The sequence below is a fragment of the Babylonia areolata genome, chromosome 5, assembly GCF_041734735.1.
Source record: "Babylonia areolata isolate BAREFJ2019XMU chromosome 5, ASM4173473v1, whole genome shotgun sequence".
NCBI classification, from domain to species: domain Eukaryota; kingdom Metazoa; phylum Mollusca; class Gastropoda; order Neogastropoda; family Buccinidae; genus Babylonia; species Babylonia areolata.
The window spans coordinates 3,988,285-4,009,058 of NC_134880.1; the positions used below are offsets into that span (position 1 = coordinate 3,988,285).

General features: G+C 44.4%; 1 protein-coding gene across 1 annotated transcript; it reads left to right on the top strand.

Moving 5' to 3' along the window:
* Positions 1 to 7,739: 7,739 nt before the first annotated feature.
* Positions 7,740 to 18,948, top strand: LOC143282562 (uncharacterized). The gene is made up of 6 exons (XM_076588251.1): positions 7,740 to 7,763; positions 8,544 to 8,711; positions 9,309 to 9,746; positions 10,956 to 11,241; positions 14,507 to 14,811; positions 18,703 to 18,948. Exons 1-6 carry the CDS (start codon positions 7,740 to 7,742, stop codon positions 18,946 to 18,948), a joined length of 1,467 nt encoding a protein of 488 aa, XP_076444366.1.
* Positions 18,949 to 20,774: the final 1,826 nt, after the last annotated feature.

The window sequence follows — 20,774 nt, forward strand, 5'->3', positions numbered from 1 at the left end:
TTTCACAGTCTTTATCAAATAATATTGAAAAGGTATGTGCATATGGCTGAAACAAACAATGAATAAAATACCCCTCTCAGATCGATTAATTATGCAAAGAGGCTGTATCAAGAAGAACTAAACAAGCTGAAAAAAAAAGGTTTGACTCTGCTGCCTGAAAAATCATGCATGGTTTTGTTTAATCCTGGTTATAACCCAGACACATTACCCATTTTTAAATTAGATGGGTCAGTGATAGAATACAAACAAGTAGTAAAATTCCTTGGCGTATATCTCACATCAAAACTGACATGGAATATACACTTGGAATACCTCTTGACGAAGGCTAGAAAAAGCCTTAACTTATCAAAGATTGTTAGCAGGCAACACTGGGGTCAGGATACATCTGTACTTATCCACCTTGCAACATCGCTAGTACGCTCAAAACTAACCTATGCACAAGAGGTATTCTTTCCTGCACCAAATTACATGTTAAATTACAAAGTGTGGATAGTAAAGCATGTAAGCTTGCTATTGGTGTTCCAGTTCATGCTTCAACTTTAAAAACATACACAGAAATTAAAGTATTACTCTTTGAAGAACAGATGAAACTTGCATCAGCAAAATATATCTTGAGAAGCACAATAGTTCAAAATTCAAATATTGCCGAGATCAGTTTGAAATCAAACCTTCATTTCCCTAAAAGAGCACAGTCCCTCACAACTATAGGTACTTATACCTCTGGCATATTTAAAACATCAGGAGTGAACCCAAATCAAACTGGCCCTCGGTTATCACACACAACATTACCTAGATTGGAGATGAACAACGCAACATTTGACATTAATTACATAGATTTAAAGAAAGATGAAGGCCCTGCTCTCCCTGCTTTTGTAAATTTCACATTCAAGAAAATTATCCAAATCACCTTTAAGTATGTACAGATGGCTCAGTACTTGATAACAATCAGGCAGGGGCAGCATTTACAATTCCTTCATTAAAAGTAGAGAAGTGCTATCAAATCGGTAAAGATTTTTCAATATTCACAGCAGAACTTATGGCTATATTAAAGAGATTAAATCACTTTCTAGATATTCCCATTACCGTATTTCAAGTGTAATGATTCAGCGCTTATAGCTTTTAAGAGGCGTTTGATTGGCTGAGAGCGGGCGGGCCCGTCTTTTCACTGTTAGCCGCGCGAAATTTGGCCAAGCAGAGCAAACCAATAGGCCTAGTTTGCATCAGTTTGACATGGTACAGTATATGACACCAAACATGGAGTATAATACAAACTCCTCCTATCGATTCTATGTTACAAGCATTACAATCTTTTAATTTGAAGACAAGAGGAGAACTCGTAACAGGAATTCGTCATATAATTCATGTTTTGACCATCCGTGGTACAAAGATTAACTTTTGTTGGATCCCTTCTCACGAAGGGATTGTGGGAAATGAGCGGGTGGATCGTTGTGCGAAAAAAGGCGCAATGAACATTTACAATGCCATAAAACTTGGTATTCCATATTCATTACAAGAATGTTATTCTCTACTGGAGAAAACTTGCTGGAACCATGTCAGTAAACTTGAACAGGAGTCTGACCCTGACAGAGAAAATACTGACAATAGCTCGCGCAAAATTGATAGCATGTTTTCTTTTAAAACAAATAAAGGACATCACAGTGGCAGAAAGCTGACCAGTCTAATATACAGACTACGACTGGATGCCATAAAACACAAAATATACCTCTAATGTTACTTGCATTTGCGGCAATGAAATTACCCCCGTGCATAAATTTATCTTATTGAGATAATAAAGCATTCTATATTCTGTATATCACCCATAAATGTAAACATTTAAAACCATATTTACCTATGTCATTTACAAAATCTGCAGCTCCATCTGCTTCCGTTAGAAATGTCTTATATGATAATCAACATGTGTTTGAAATGCTGTAATTCTACTGGTTGACTGGTTGTTTATCTCATTTCGTTTATACAGGGAAAGTAGTGATGATTTAAGGCATGGATGGGGTGGGGGAGATGATGGATTTTCATCTGAAATCACAAATGTGGATAGACCCTTAGGCTGCCTATATGACGAGATGACTCGTCATCGCAAGCATGTACGCTTCGCTGCCACAATGACGAGATAACTCGTCATCGAAATATTCTGACTTTTCCATGGTTTGCATTCAGTTCATTGACAAAAATACTGGTCGCTTTAGCTTGGGGAATGTTTCTAGATTCTATTCATTGCTAGAAACGCCATCTACGTCATGAGGCAGTCCTTTACTTGAACGTTTTGGTTGGGTTACTGGCCGCAGTGTTTGCCTGACTCCTCTCCTCGCTCGCTCAACAAAATGTCGGACTGACGCCGTGCTCAAGAAATGCGATCGTAGTGAACTAAAGCATCAAGATTGCTTTCTTTACCTGACGCTCAGAAAGAATTGAAGCGTAAATTCGAAGAGTAGTGAACTAAAGCAATCAAGATTGCTTTCTTTACCTGACGCTCAGAAAGAATTGAAGCATAAATTCGAAGAGGAAGACAGAGATGAACATTTATAGGACGATTTGATAGAAAATAAAGGGAACAATCAAGAGAGTGGCCAAGACACGACTACCAGTGAGTGATGAAGTCGACAGAAAGTGACCGATTTATAAGCAGGACACAGTGTGAGCGATTTTCTTGGCACCCAACCAACGCGGTCTGACGAGAACTGATCGCTTGGAGAAGTCACAATGTATTGTGTATCTATCTCATTTATTATTATTATTATTTTATTTTATTTTATTTTATTGTATTTGTTCTACTATGATTTTGTGTGTGCAGATATCCATTTTTCCAGAAAATATTACGTTTTAGTGCAAATTACCTGACTAATGTTTGTAATGAACAAGTTAAAATGTGAAAAAAGCCAACCCCCCCCCCCCCCCCACTGATTTCAAAACAACAGCATTTCACTAAGAATACATGAAACGGGAACATATGTGTTTTGTATTTTTATTCATTTACCTTTTCAGAAAATTTATACTTGTATATGTCTTTCTCCAATAACAAAGAGCATGGAATTTTTTGGGGGGAAACACCGTGGCGAATCTTATTTTCCTGGCAGCAAAAGGATTCTAATAAAAAAAAAAAAGTAAAAAAAAACGAACGAAATGTGCAGACCAGTGACAAGGCCAGGCAAACTGCAGTCCTAAAAGCCAACTTCAAACCAAAGGACTGGCCGGCCATTCACAGCGCACCTGGGTCTCCAAAGGTGGAACAACTTCCTTTGTTCCGGGATTTGTACACAGAGGAAAAGTGGCCTGAGATTTCCCGACACAGCACCGTGACCCCCGGCCAGGTAATTAGCGACCGCCCTCGCGCGCGCGCGTGTGTATGTGTGTGTGTGTGTATGTGTGTGTAAGGCCTGTGAGTTTGCACGTGCGAAAAGAAAACAATCGTTTGAATAAGTTTCCGGTAAGTTGAATAATGTGAGTGAAACCAGACTGTTAGCAGCCACATGCAGAATGTAAGTGAACTTAACTTTAATGATTAATTACCATATACAGTCGGAGAAGGAACATTCACGCGACAATGCCATGAAACACCCACTGTACAATGCCATGAAACACCCACTGTACAATGCCATGAAACACCCACTGTACAATGCCATGAAACACCCACTGTATAATGCTAAGATACACCCACTGTACAATGCCATGAAACACCCACTGTATAATGCTAAGATACACCCACTGTACAATGATACACCCACTATACAATGCCATGATACGCCCACTGTACAATGCCATGAAACACCCACTGTACAATGCCATGATACACCCACTGTACAATTCTAAGATACACCCACTGTACAATGCCATGATACGCCCACTGTACAATGCCATGATACGCCCACTATACAATGCCATGATACACCCACTGTACAATTCTAAGATACACCCTTTGTACAATGCTAAGATACACCCACTGTACAATGCCAGGATACACCCACTGTACAATGCCATGATACACCCACAGTACAATGCCATGATACACCCACATACAATGCCATGATACACCCACAGTGCCAATAAACCCACTGTATACAATGCCATGAAACACCACTGACAATCCATGATACACCACTATTGCAAGTGCCATGTTACACCCAACTGTAAATGCCATTGATACACCCACTGTAGCAATGTCATGATACACCCACTGTACATTGCCATGATACACCCACTGCACAATGCCATGATACACCCACTGCACAATGCCATGAAACACCCACTGTACAATGATACACCCACTGTACAATGCCATGATACACCCACTGTACAATGCCATGAAACACCCACTGTACAATGCCATGATACACCCACTGCACAATGCCATGATACACCCACTGCACAATGCCATGAAACACCCACTGTACGATGCCATGATACACCCACTGCACAATGCCATGATACACCCACTGTACAATACCATGAAACACCCACTGTAAAATGATACACCCACTGTACAATACCATGATACACCCACTGTACAATGATACACCCACTGTACAATGCCATGATACACCCACTGCACAATGCCATGATACACCCACTGTACGATCGTCAATATACAGTCAGAGAAGTTTAAGTTTTCAGTTTCATTTCTTAAGGAGGCGTCGATCCGTTCGGACCAATCCGTATGCGCTACACCACATCTGCTGGGATGATGCCTGACCAGCAGCATAACCCAACGCGCTCAATAAGGCCTTGAGCGCACATATATCTCTGTGTGTGTGTGTGTGTGTGTGTGTGTGTGTGTGTGTGTGTGTGTGTACTGCATGTGAGGAGTGAAGCTGGAGTGACAAGACTGTCAGGTTCCCTCTGTTGGTGAAATGCAGCCTGTATTTGACTGAGTCCCACTCCATGTTCCCTGGTGTCATCTGGTCATCTCCCTTGCTAGAAACAAGGAAATGGTCTCCCTCAGAGAACCTGATCGTGGGTGTTGTTTCTTGGAGAGTGACGATATCCATGTGCAGTCTGTTGAATTCCATGTCGATGACTGCTGGCTTGCACCATCGTTCATTTTCTGCAGGTCGTCAGAGAAACCCGGAGACATTTCCTGACGTTCCAAGCGCCCATATTTAGGGCGAGGATTTTTTTTCTTGCCTGGTGCGCAGTTTGACGGTCAGCTTGTCGGCTTTTTGCTAAAAGCCCCATGCAGCTAATGAGGTTGACGGACCGTGGGGGAGGCAGCGACTTATCAGGCTGAGGACCCTCCAGCTTGAGGCTTGCGGTAGGTGCCCAGTGAAGAGAGGTGATGTCTCTCACTGACAAAAGCAGCAATCCCTGGCGTCTAGCTCTCCACCAGCTAAACAAGAGATGCATAACGGAAAATTGCTGCTTCCTGTGTTGTTTCGACCCTGCACAGCGAAACTGGAGTGTCGTCTCCAGCATGCAAAGCCTGTGTGTGGGTATGGAGGGCAGGCTGCTTCACATGTAGCACATCTCCTATATCTCCATATCGCCGAAATAGTTCAGTGGAAAAACAGAAACCGATACACTTGGTTCCAACAAAATCGCAGGAGCTGCCAAGCATTAACGCGTAGAACTTCGAGCTGGATCAGCGGCCTCAGGCACCGGATTTAGTTTTCCTCTCACGGTTGACTCCAGAAGCTTTTCCCGTCGGTAGTTATGACTTAAGGCAGCAGAGGTTTAAAATCGGCGTTTTCCTTCTCTTAGATAAGTTATCAGCCAGGGTTCATAGGCCCCATCTGCCTGAAGTAACTGGTTTGGAGGCCCCAGTGACGCGCCTGACAGTAAAAATCGGTTCTGCCGGGCACTGAGACAGAACCACGCGTGCAGGCCGGGCACTGAGACAGAACCACACGTGCAGGCCGGGCACTGAGGCAGAACCCGTGCAGGCCGGGCACTGAGGCAGAACCACGCGTGCAGGCCGGGCACTGAGACAGAACCACACGTGCAGGCCGGGCACTGAGGCAGAACCCGTGCAGGCCGGGCACTGAGGCAGAACCACGCGTGCAGGCCGGGCACTGAGACAGAACCACACGTGCAGGCCGGGCACTGAGGCAGAACCCGTGCAGGCCGGGCACTGAGGCAGAACCACGCGTGCAGGCCGGGCACTGAGGCAGAACCTGTGCAGGCCGGGCACTGAGGCAGAACCACGCGTGCAGGCCGGGCACTGAGACAATCCTACACGTGCAGGCCGGGCACTGAGGCAGAACTACGCGTGCAGGCCGGGCACTGAGACAGAACCACGCGTACAGGCCGGGCACTGAGACAGAACCACGCGTGCAGGCCGGGCACAGAGACAGAACCACGCGTGCAGGCCGGGCACGGAGACAGAACCACGCGTGCAGGCCGGGCACTGGACAGAGCTGTCAGAGGCTGTCTGAGACGTGACGGGGACAATAGCCGAGTGGTTAAAGCGTTGGACTATCAATCTGAGGGTCCCGGGTTCGAATCTCGGTAACGGCGCCTGGTGGGTAAAGGGTGGAGATTTTTCCGATCTCCCAGGTGCAGTCTTGTGCAGTCTTGCATGTGCCTGAACCCCCTTCGTGTGTATACGCAAGCGAAGATCAAATACGCACGTTAAAGATCCCGTAAATCCATGGCAGCGTTCGGTGGGTTGTGGACGCAAGAAAATATCCAGCATGTACACCCCAGAGAACAGAGTATGGGTGCCTACATGGCGGGGTGAAAACTGTCACACAGGTAAAAGCCCACTTGTGACGAGTGAACGTGGGAGTTGCAGCCCACCAACAAAGAAGTTTGACACGTCGGCCTGGAGAGTATTTTGGAGAGATACCACAGCTTCTTCCCATGATCCACCCGCTGCTAAACAGCCATCACACTAAATAAAGCTTCTAAAAACCAAACTGAAAGAATGAATGATTAATTACTCATTGTTGATCAATGAACGAATAATGATGACAATGATACTAATGATGATGATAATGATCGAACACCAGTACTACTATTACTGCTGCTACTACTACTACTGCTATGATGATAATAATAGTAACAATAACAATGATGAGAAAAATAGCAATACAGTACTACTACGACGACGACGATGGAAGTCGAAGCTGTGACGCCTGCTTTCCAGTGGCTATCATCTATCCATATGCCTGGAAACCAACATGCCATGATTCTAACGGACTCAATGAACCTCATATAGAAAACTGAAAATGGAATGGGAAGCCCAGAGTGGCATAAGGCAATGCGCAACTTTCAGATTCAAAAACTTACATGGTCATACTGCCCAGGACATGCAGGTGTTAAGGGAAATGAGCAAGCTGACAGACTTGCTTGTAACACAGCTACGAGCGGCCTACGTCTAGGAAAATCGGAGATCCTCAGAAAAGTCAAAGAATACCAAAACGAACAAGTGCAAGGCCATCACACCATCGATCACCTCAAAGAAATAAAGGTAGAGAGAGGGAGCGGCCGTAAGTCTAGCATAAAAGGTAGAGCACGATGCTTCGCAAATCAAACGAATATTGGCATTATTTCCAAACCACTTTTGCGCAAATTTCTTCAAAACGGAACAGTCTCTGTTGGCTTTTCCAAATACAATAGGCTGAGCAGCACACTAGACGCCACGTTCCTTGTATCAGAGATCTTTTCCCATCCCTCTTGCGGCCAGTCAGTGGCAGCCTCTCTCTCTCTCTCTCTCTGTGTGTGTGTGTGTGTGTGTGTGTGTGTGTGTGTGTGTGTGTGTGTGCTTGCGCGAGTGTGTAAGAGTACACATGCGTAAGGAGAGCTCTGTGCACGTGCGTGTGCGTGTGCGTGCGTGTGTGTGTGTGTGTGTGTGTGTGTGTGTGTGTGTACAGGATGATGTATATGTGTGTATGCATGTCTGTACTGTGGGAGCAAAACGGAATATTGGAACGTGCGGGTGTGCATATATGTATTTGTATGTGTGTGGGGGGAGGGGGCATGGAGGGATATGGGCGTATGTGTTTGTGTTTGTATAAGTAAGTGTGCGCGCGTGTGCGTGTGTGCCGTGGAAGCTGATACACGTAGCCTAGGAATGTGTGTGTGTGTGGGGTGGGGTGGGGGTGGGGGGGGACTCGTGTACGTTTATGTGTCTTTGTTTGTGCTTTCATATCTGTGAAACTACATGTTTGTTGCATGTGTGTGTGTATGTGTGAATGTGTGTCTGCATGTTTTACGTTTATTTGCTTATTATCATCATTATTGTCTTTTTTTCCCTTCTTTTTTTTTCTCAAGGCCTGACAAAGCGCGTTGATTACGTGCTGGTCAGGCATCTGCTTGGCAGATGTGGTGTAGCGTATATGGATTTGTCCGAACGCAGTAACACCTTGAACTACTGATACTGATACTACGATGATGATAATGATAGTAAGGATAACAATGATTAGAAAAACAGCAATACATTAATAAAAAGTGTACATTCTCAATCAACCATTACAAAACAGCAACTAAAAACAACAAAACAACGACAAACAAAACAGTAAGAAGAGACCAGTCCCAGGTCAAACACTGATATAAACGATGACGAACCTGATGCTTGGACCGCTTTATTGCAGGTTCCCCCCACGGTCCACTATGTCTGGTGCCAAAGTAACAAGGAGTTCAGATTCCAGCACTACCTGGGATTGCTCAGTGTTCTTCGTCTCCTGCAACCTCTCAAGATTGTGTTCCACTACTTGGAACTGCCCGCCATCGATCGGCTTTGGTACCACGTCTGGTTCTGGGTCAGTGTTAAAAGCGTGGGTTACGTAATACTGAGTGTATTTGTGCAGTGAATTTGTGTGTGTGTGTGTGTGTGTGTGTGTGTGTGTGTGTGTGTGTGTGTGTGTGTGTGTGTGTGTGTGTAGGAGAGTGCGAGAGTATATCTGTCAGTCAATTAGTCTCTGTCTGTCTGTCTTTCTCTCTATGCCCCATCTTTTTCATTTGTCTTTCACTCTCTCTTTTTCTGGAACAGTTCTTCTGTATGAGTGTGAATATGTGCACACACACACACACACACACACACACACACACACACACACACACACACATGTAACAGAAAACAATACGACTCCCTCACACACACACTCACACCCCACCAATATCCCGGGTCCCCTCCACACACACACACACACACACACACACACACACACACACACACACACACACACACTAATATCAAAAAGTGAAAAAGACGTTAAATTAAAGACAACACACACACACACACACACACACACACACACACACACACACACACACACACACACACACACACAGAAAGACCCTGTTTCCCTGCCCATTCAAAAACAGTCTTTATCACTTTGTTGTTGTTGTTGAAACAGGAACTGAAGCAGTCCTTCGCTAGCCTGGAACTGAGGAGACTTGAAAAGAACCAGAGAAACTGTGATGCCAAGAACCTGCTGGACACAGCTTTCGGCGTCTTGGCCTCTCGCGGTGGTTTCTACATCGGCCCTAACGTGGTTCTGACCAGGTTCCCCAAAGACATCGTCAGTAAGCCTTTCTGGGTCGGTATGACCGGCGCCACACCCGGCGTCCTCTTCGTTCGTGACTCATTCAACAACGACAAAAAGTTAGAGTTCATCAAACGGGCGGTGTCTGAAGCTAAAACGTGCGGGGACGTAGATGCCTACAATCAGGCTGGTGCTTTGAGTGGTCCCCCGTGCGTTCTGCTGACCAATGAAATCCGCCCAAAAGACATCGTGACTGCCGTGACCCCTTTTGCTGAAATGGCTCGCTGGTTGTACTACGGAAAGAGAAAGGTAAACAGTTTGAATGTTGTTGTTGTTGTTGTTTGGGCCAAGTATGTTGATATGTTGATTCATCGATACGAAGCACCGTTGAGCATTACCGCTAGCCGGCACAAAGTGCCCAGGAGTTAACGAAATCAGCTGATAGACTTCCAATCTCGTAATTATACAGGTATTGTGAGCTTGGATCGGCACGTTCAGCATTTGGCACATATAACCCTTCGTCACGAAAGAGAAAGGAAAAGAAGATACTGTTTGAATAAGAAAAATGAAAACGATCGTCACATCCTACCAATTTCGGGGTGTGTCACAAATCTCTCTTTGCACAAAATCAGCTGACATGACTTTCATTCTCAGTATTGCTTTCTCACAGTTGTCAGCATGAATCGACGCAGCCAAAAATTTAACATTTTAAGAATAATGATCACCGTCTTTGGTTCAATAAAGAGAAGACGCAGACGTTACTAAACAAGGTGATAATTTCAAAGCAGAAAACAAGAAAGCTGCAAACGAACTATGAAGTTTTAAAACGCAGTGACATTGTTACATTTCTAAATGTCGAAAAGCTTGTACTTGCTGGCTCCAATGTTGATTCTGTTGTCCTACTGGAAGATCTGTATGGAATTATAAAATATGCTCACATTGCAGTTGGACACGGGAGGAGGGCGGAGGGGGTGGGGGTGGGGGTGGGGGGAGGGGTAGAGAGAGGAAAAGCCGAAACAAAAGTAATCAAATCATTCGCAAAAGTGACAAGGAAGCAGATCTAGATGTTTCTGTCCAGGACAACTGTCAACGTCAACTGACAAAGTGAAAACAGAACCAAATTTAACTTGGAGTTTTTCCCTCACGGGGACAGATGGACGTGATCGATATCCAAAGTCTGCTGGATGGAGAGTTCCTGTAGGTTTGTGTCCTCCCTGCTCTCTGTCTTTCTGTCTCACTCTCCATTATCGCACACACACACACACACACACGCATATGCACGCACGCACGCATGCACAAAACACCGACATGCATATTGTAAAGAGAGAGAGAGAGAGAGAGAGACGTACGTACGTGTACTGAGATATACATATATAGAAACATTTCTCTCTCTCTCTCTGGATATATATATTATCCACAGAGAGAGAGAGAGAGAGAGAGAGAGAGAGAGAGAGAGAGAGAGAGAGAGAGAGAGAGAGATGAATATACTGCTGGTGGCAGGTTCTGGGGGCCAGACAGTCCAACACGTCCTCCATTCCGCGCATCGCTCATATGACCTGGCTGGATCCGTCAGGGGGAGGGCAGAAAAAGCGGCCCTTTCACTTCTTCCACTTCCTGAGCGTGCTGAGCGCGCTGCACGTGGCCGGCCTACGTCACGTCTACGTGCACGGTGACGTTTCACCGGACGGCGAGTGGTGGGAGAGGCTGAGGGGGGAGAACATCACCTTTGTGCCTGTGGAGGCCATCAGTCAAGTGTACCAGCAGTTCGTGCGCTTGGCCGCTCACAGGAGCGACATCGTCAGGTGTGTTTCGGGGGTTTGGTTGGTTGTTGGTGTTTGTGTTTGTGTTAATAATAATAATAATAATAATAATAATAATAATAATAATTCATAACTTTTCTATGGCGCGATATCCAGTACTAATGCTGCTCAAAGCGCCTTACATCATCGAGCCAGATATAAACATAACATAAAACATTACAGCAGCTCAGTCCAATGCGTTCACAGAATGAATAAAAAAAAAAGGATGATCCACCAAACAATAAAATTATCAAGTAAATAATGCTTGGATTAAAAATAAATACATTCCTTAAAAACACATTTTCACACACACACACACACACACACACACACACACACACACACACACAAATGCACGCGCGCGCGCGCGAGCCCAGACACATTAAATATATGAACTGCACTAAAACAGGATTACGTGAGTATAGATATCTCTGGCATAAAACTCCATGTGGCGAACAGGCTTTGGACTATCCATCGTGCTGAGTACAGAAATGTTTGCGGAAAAGGTGCGTTTTCTGATCTGACTTGAAGGTCTGGAGATCAGGAGCATTACTGAGGGACGATGGCAAAGAATTCCAAATTTGGGGTACTTGAGTCCTAAAAGACCTTTTCCCTGCACATTTTAAATTAGTTCTTGGGACTTTAAGTAACAGTTCAGAACTGGGTCTTAGCGTTCTACATGGTTCGTACGTTTCCAGCACAGAGAAGAGATACGGGGGAAGAGATTCATCAAAATGTCGGAAGGCAAGTGTCGCTACTTTAAAGTAAATGCGGGACTCTATAGGAAGCCAGTGTAACTGATGCAAAAGAGGTGTGACATGATCAGATTTTCTTTTTGCTGGGACAAGTCGTGCAGCATTGTTCTGTGCTTTCTGTAGTCTAATAAGAGAAGAAGATGGTAAACCTGCTAAGGTAGAATTGCAGTAATCTGGTCTGTGTGTGTGTTGTTTTGTGTGTCTTTGTTGTTTTGTTGGTTGGCGACTTTTTTGCTTTTCTTGTGTGTGTGTGTGTGTGTGTGTGTGTGTGTGTGTGTGTCTTTGTGTGTGTGTGTGTGTGTGTGTGTGTGTGTGTGTCTTTGTGTGTTTGTGTTTGCGCGCGGGCGTGTGTGTGTGTGTGTGTGTGTGTGTGTGTGTGTGTGTTATAAGTGTGTGTGTGTGTGTGTGTGTGTGTGTGTGTGTGTGTTGTTGTTGTTGCTGTTGTTGCTGCTGTTGCTGTTGTTGTTGCTGTTGTTGTTGCTGTTGTTGGTGTTGGTGTTGCTGTTGTTGTTGTTGCTGTTGTTGTTGTTGTTGTTGTTGCTGTTGCTGTTGCTGTTGTTGCTGTTGCTGTTGTTGGTGTTGCTGTTGTTGTTGTTGCTGTTGTTGTTGTTGCTGTTGTTGTTGTTGCTGGTGCTGCTGCTGTTGTTGTTGTTGACTGATTGATTTTCTTACATCTTTCTTTCTATCTGTCTGTCTTTCTGTCTGCTTCTGTCTGTCTTTTATTTATTTCTGTATTTGCTCCCCCGTTTGTTGTTTCTTTCCTTGTTGTTGTTGCTGCTGATCATTCTGTTCTACAGTTCTCAGCTTGTTTTGTGTCTGTTTACTTTGGCTTTATTTGTTTGGATGAACTGGGACAAAATGTGAAAGTCTTCTTTCTTCCTTCCTTTCTTCGTTGCTGTTGTTGCCGTTGGTGTAGTCGTCATCATCTTCATATTCGTATCCATCGTCATCATCATCATCACCTTCTTCTTCTACTACTACTACTACTACTACCTACTGCTACGACTGCTGCTGTTGTTGTTGTTGTTGTTGATGTTGCTGCTGCTACTACTATGACTGCTACAAATACTACAACTACTACTACTTCTTACTATTATTCTTTACTTGTCTCCCCATCACCTTTCCGTCCTTATTAGGCACACCTCTCTCATTCCTGCTCCTCTTCCCACAGCTCTTTGCATCCTCCTTTATTTAGTTATTTATGTACGCTTATAGTTGACTTCATCAAGTTTTTGCGCCTTATACATATTATTATTATTAGTAGTAGTTCCTTTTTATGTATTTATCTATCATTTATTTACTCTTTTTTTCCTCAATGCCTGACTAAGCGCGCTGGGTTACGCTGCTGGTCAGGCATCTGCTTGGCAGATGTGGTGTAGCGTATATGGATTTGTCCGAACGCAGTGACGCCTCCTTGAGCTACTGAAACTCAAACTGAAACTTTACATCCTCCTCCTTACATCTCCACTCCATCCATCGCCTCCTTCTGCTAGTCATTCTCCTCTTTCTCTCCTCCTTCTCTGCCTCCTCCTCCCTTCCTCCAGAAACCCCCCACCCCCTCTCTCTCCCCATACCCGACCCCCACCATCACTCCCCCCTCGCCCCCACAACTTTATTTATTTATTTATTTATTTATTCAGACTTCTTGCTATAGCGCATATTCTTGAAGCTCTATGCGCTTTACAATAGCACTAAAACATTCACTCAAACATCCCCACACAAACATATGCATATAATTTGAAATATAGGCGAGAGAGAAAAATTAAAATAGGTCATGTCAGTTGATTAAATCAAGAAATGCAACAGGTATTTTAAAAAAAAAATTAAAAAAGAAAAGAAAACAAAGAACACAAGCACACGCATGCATATATACGTAGGCACATACATACATACCTACATACAAACACACAAAACACACAGCGTGCGCACACACACAACACACACATACACGCACACACGCGCGCGCGTGTATCTTCCGATATCTTTCTGCTTCTTCTTCTACTCCATTCCTTCATCTTTCCGCTCCTCCGCCTCTCTCATCCCTCCTCTATCCCCTCCCTCCGTCAGAGTCGCCTCCTTCGCTCCGTCTCGTCCAACTTCTACTTCTCCATGCTGAACTCCTCCTTCTTCTTCTCCCTCTCTTCATCCCCCTTTCTTTCTTTTCATCTTCCTCCTCCTCCTCCTCGTATATCAAAATATTATGGAGATCAGTCTAATTTTAGGTTCAGTTTGCTCATGTCTTCAAGACACGAATTTACTGTGTATAGCATTGAAGAGATTGCGTACAGTTACCTCGTGAATGTTGTTGAACATTAAATTTTTGTGTAAACTATTTATTGTTGATTTGAATTGTCGATTTACTGTGTCATGTCATTTTCTCATTATCATTTATCAGCGACTTCCCCCTTCAGTAAGGGGCTCTGGCCTTATCTGAATAAAACACCCATTCAGTCCTCCATTCATTCATTCTTTCCTCCTCCTCCTCCTCCTTCTCCTTCTCCTGGTCTATGCAGAGCGCACGTGCTCCGAATGTACGGCGGGGTGTACATGGACGTGGACGTGATGTGGGTGAACCGGATCCCAGACGACCTGCTCCGCTACCCGACGGTGGCATGCCCGGACTGGCCCAGCCGCGACCAGTGGCCGGAGGCCTTCAACATCGGTGTCCTCATGTCCCAGAGTGACTCCCCCTGGCTGCGGCACTTCCTGTCCAGCTTGCGACGCTACCTGGATAACATCTGGTACTTCAACGCCATCATGATGCCCTACCATGTCTACGAGCGCCACCCGGAATCGCTGTACATTGACCGCTACTTGCAGGTGAGCGAAGAGTGAGGGGAATAGGGACTGGGGGAAGGGTGAGGGTAAGAGAGAGGGGGGAGAGAGGGGGGGGGGAGAGAGAGAGAGAGAGAGAGAGAGAGAGAGAGAGAGAGAGAGAGAGAGCAGTCTGTCCAGGTGTGTCGGAAAATATGTCAATGAGACTAAATAATTGTTAAATGTATAATCTCTCTCTCTCTCTCTCTCTCTCTCTCTCTCTCTCTCTCTCTCTGTGTCTCGCTTTCTCTCTCTTGTCTCTCTAGGTGTGTGTTCCTTAGGGCCATCTTGTTTTATTGAATTTACATTAGAAGTTATGACGCTCGATTTCTAAGCGTTGCATTGGTGGAGCGACACAGACTGGTGAACATGCAATGGGTGTGTTGGTCCGGTTTTGAATGATAACAGATATTTTGGTATACATTGTTAGCACGTTGGAATTGTACTTGTAAACACGGCACAGTATGGTCAATCATTCATCCTTAAGAATTCAACAATGTTAAATCATGATTCTTTGATACTGTTTGCAACAACTATTTGATTCTCAGATTCAGCCTATGATAAAACAATTATACTAAAATGTGGAAGCCTCAGCAATGCTGCTTATGAAATTAGAAAACAATCCATTTGTTTACAAAGACGAAATGCCTTGAAATATCCAAACAAACACCAATTGATTTATGGGAAAAATAGATGAGTGTTTGATGCACTACTGTACTATGAAATATATATTATATACTTTCCATATTTGTTTTCGTGTTTGGATGAAACTAATTCGAATGCAACCACAAAGATTGTCACATGGGTAAAGCCACACACACACACACACACACACACACACACACACACACACACACACACACACACACACACACACACACACACACACACACACACACACACACACACACACACACACACACACACACACACACACACACACACACACACACACACAAGAAAAGCAAAAAAAGTCGCCAACCAACAAAACAACAAAGACACACAAAACAACACACACACACAGACCAGATTACTGCAATTCTACCTTAGCAGGTTTACTATCTTCTTCTCTTATTAGACTACAGAAAGCACAGAACAATGCTGCACGACTTGTCCCAGCAAAAAGAAAATCTGATCATGTCACACCTCTTGGCTGCGACAGGCAGCCCAGCTCGCACATCCCGGAGTGACACCGGATAGAACGGGTCAACACCATTTTAAGTTTTAAACTTCGCATTTATTTCGCACTCTCACAACAATACCTACTGCAAAGATAAATATTCCAATAATAAGACAACATTCAAACGACCCACCATCAACTCTACAAAATATTAACATTATATATCACAATAAATTATTTTTTTTTTAATAGAAATACATTTTTAGGAGACGTAAATTTGAAATGTCTTCAGTCACACACTCTCACACTCCATACACACTCATTCTAATTAACCTTTTTTTTCTTTTCTTTTTTGATACAGAATGTGTTTTAAATTGTCAACAGTGAATGTTGAAGCCCAAGGAATGAAGTATAATGCGAAGAACAGGGTGTTCAGTGGAGGCTTGGGTCCTTTAACAATAGTGGTCACAGTTCTGCCCACAATCCCAACAGCAACCGGCGTCAACGCCTCGGCTGTTAATTGATTAATCAAGGCTAAAAGAAAATCCTTTACCAAGAGGGAAAGGAACTTTCTCTGTGGAGCTAGAACATGCAGGCAAACAGAACCGGCTGTGTCTCTGTGTACAATTGATGATGTATCGCCTGCCCTTGTCCCACAACGATCAGGAGAGGGAGCAGCGAACACGTGAGAGGGTGAGATAGATCAACTGGGGGCTTTTTACACAAGATAGATTGATAGATAGATAATTAAATAGATAATAAGTAAGTGAATTTATAACAACAGCATATCTTGTACGAGAGAGAGAGAGAGGGGTGTGTGTGAGAGAACGACAGAGAGAGTAAGGGAGAGAGAGAGGAGAGGGGGGGGGGGTGAGAGAACGACAGAGACAGTAAGGGAGAGAGAGAGAGAGAGAGAGAGGGGGTGGTGAGAGAACGACAGAGACAGTAAGGGAGAGAGAGAGAGAGAGAGAGAGAGAGAGAGAGAGAGAGAGAGAGAGAGGGGAGGGAGGCAGGAGGAGGGGGACAGAAAACGTGATTAAGTTTGAATGACTCAATCCACCTCTGTGTCTACTGTTTGAATGACTCAATCCACCACTGTCTCTACTGTTTGAATGACTCAATCCACCTCTGTCTCTACTGTTTGAATGCCCCAATCCACCACTGTCTCTACTGTTTGAATGACTCAATCCACCACTGTCTCTACTGTTTGAATGCCCCAATCCACCACTGTCTCTACTGTTTGAATGCCCCAATCCACCACTGTCTCCTCTACAGTTTGAATGCCCCAATCCACCACTGTCTCCTCTACAGTTTGAATGCCCCAATCCACCACTGTCTCATCTACTGTTTGAATGCCCCAATCCACCACTGTCTCTACTGTTTGAATGCCCCAATCCACCACTGTCTCATCTACTGTTTGAATGCCCCAATCCACCACTGTCTCATCTACTGTTTGAATGCCCCAATCCACCACTGTCTCCTGTACCGTTTGAGTGCCCCAATCCACCACTGTCTCCTCTGCCGTTTGAATGCCCCAATCCACCACTGTGTCTACCGTTTGAATGCCCCAATCCACCACTGTGTCTACCGTTTAAATGCCCCAATCCACGACTGTCTCAACCGTTTGAATGCCCCAATCCACGACTGTCTCAACCGTTTGAATGCCCCAATCCACGACTGTCTCTACCGTTTGAATGCCCCAATCCACCACTCACTCCTCTGCCGTTTGAATGCCCCAATCCACGACTGTCTCTACCGTTTGAATGCCCCAATCCACGACTCACTCCTCTGCCGTTTGAATGCCCCAATCCACCACTGTCTCCTCTACCGTTTGAATGCCCCAATCCACCACTGTCTCCTCTACCGTTTGAATGCCCCAATCCACCACTGTCTCTACCGTTTGAATGCCCCAATCCACCACTGTCTCCTCTACCGTTTGAGTGTCCCAATCCACCACTGTCTCTACCGTTTGAATGCCCCAATCCACCACTGTCTCTACCGTTTGAATGCCCCAATCCACCACTGTGTCTACCGTTTGAATGCCCCAATCCATCAGAGGAGACGTTTGAATGCCCCAATCCACCACTGTCTCTACCGTTTGAATGCCCCAATCCACCACTGTCCTCTCTACCGATTGAATGCCCCAATCCACCACTGTCTCTACCGTTTGAATGCCCCAATCCACCGCTGTCTCTACCGTTTGAATGCCCCAATCCACCACTGTCTCCTCTGCCGTTTGAATGCCCCAATCCACCACTGTCTCTACCGTTTGAATGCCCCAATCCACCACTGTCTCCTCTGCCGTTTGAATGCCCCAATCCACCACTGTCTCTACCGTTTGAATGCCCCAATCCACCACTGTCTCTACCGTTTGAGAGCCCCAATCCATCAGAGGAGACGTTTGAATGCCCCAATCCACCACTGTACTCTATACCGTTTGAATGCCCCAATCCACCACTGTCTGTACCGTTTAAATGCCCCAATCCACCACTGTCTCTACCGTTTAAATGCCCCAATCCACCACTGTCTCTACCGTTTGAATGCCCCAATCCACCACTGTCTCTACCGTTTGAGTGTCCCAATCCACCACTGTCTCTACCGTTTGAATGCCCCAGTCCACCACTGTCTCTACCGTTTGAATGCCCCAATCCACCACTGTCTCTACCGTTTGAGTGTCCCAATCCACCACTGTCTCTACCGTTTGAATGCCCCAGTCCACTACTGTCTCTGCCGTTTGAATGCCCCAGTCCACTACTGTCTCCTCTGCCGTTTTCCAGGTGATTTGCTTCCAGGGAAACTGTCACCCTGCCTGGCACGACGACTACATCCGGGACATCAATGACCCCAGACCCCCACGTGACTTCCACTGGCGGGAAGGCCGGTCCTATCATTTCACCGTTCCCAAGCCGCCACAGTCGCTGACATCGCCTGCGGAAATACGGAAAAAGAAGGACATGTACGCTAAAATCGGGCACCTGATTCTGACGAAGTCCGGTCGGGGTGCTTTGATTGGGGAAGCTTAAATGAAAAGTTTTCGAGAGTGGGTGGTGGGTGTGTGTGGGGGTGTGTGTGGGGTGTGTGTGAGTAAGTGTTTATGTTCATAGAAATGAATATATATATATATAGACAGATATATGTATAGATAGGTATATATATATATATATATATATATATATATATATATATATATATATATATATATATATATATATATATGTGTGTGTGTGTGTGTGTGTGTATGTGTGTGTGTGTGTGTGTGTGTGTTTCTCTGTGTCTTTGTCTCTGTGTGTGCTTGCTTATGCTTGTGTGGACAATGACAGGGAGTCCACACTCTGGTCAGTATATTAGTATTTTGCGCGCACACAGACACACACACACACACACACACACACACACACACACACACACACACACACACGTGACAATCGACGACAGCACAGAATACACTCATACAGTAACTCTTCCACGAATTCTAATAATTATAAATCATTGACTTAAACAGCGGAGAATCAGTCGAAACACAAAGGATGACTTCACACCTCATCCATGATATTTTAGTTACGAATGTTTCTGCATTGCTAACCCTGTCTCATTAACACTTTGGGGAAAAAACAACAGTATCAGTACATACGAACATAAATCGAAAATCATGCACAAACATAGATACAGTAGAAATTAGGATACATGCAAGTGCATGTCAATATAAAAAAATTGTGCATACTCACACATACACCCACTGCACACACACACACACACACACACACACACACACACACACACACACACACACACACACGTTTGAACAGAAGCTGCATATTACATGTGGATGGGGCTGATGACTAGATCTTCAGGTAGATGGTTGTTGTTTAGTTACGAATGTTTCTGCATTGCTAACCGTGTCTCGTTAACACTGTGGGGAAAACAACAACAAAACAGCAACAACAATAACTAATGACTGGCCTGATGTCTGTGACAGTCTGCATAATTATTTTGGGATTAAAGGGGGAAACCAAACTCAGTGCAAAGTGATTGTCCAAACTATCCGTCTCCTGCCCGTCCTTTCTGTGTATCTACCGGTCTACGTCTGCCCGCATCTATGTATGTATGTATGTGTCTGTGTGTGTGTCTGTGTTTGAGTCTGTGTGTGTGGCTGTGTATGGCTGTTTGCATGCGTGTCCATTGTCAAGCATGAGTGGTTTGTGCGTTGGACACGTGTCTGGATCCAGCCCTCTTCTTATGGTAAGGGTTATGGTAGTCTTTAAGCATCGGTAATCTGACATCGGATTTCCCTGACTTATTACAATATTTTCAGTTTGCTGTGTTATCATTTAGCGAAATTATCGATTACCTATTCTAATATATATATATATATATATATATATATATATATATATATATATATATATATATATATATATATATCAACGGTGTCATGATTCATCAGTTTTATTGACTAGCGATATCATCGGTTTTTTCACATTCAATAAAACAAAATGCATACATATAAACATAACCGACAACTGAGCTCAAGGAGCTAACATAATATACATCTCCCAATCACATGACCTTGACGGCAAATTAGATCAAGTCAGCCTTGTTATTTCCATAAGACTAATTTCAGTCTAATACAATATTTTCGTGGGCGCACGAATAAAGAAGCTATGTGTATAAAAGTTAAGTCTTACTGTGTAGCGTAGAAGTTATAGATCCTTTGTTAAACGGCAAGAGAAGGCGGCGAAGATTGGAATCAAAATAAGATTATATAGTATATGTATAAGGTTGTTGACACTGAAAAACAGGTCCCTCTCAAAGACCATTACCATCTACCAACCAGGCCTGTCAAAATCTG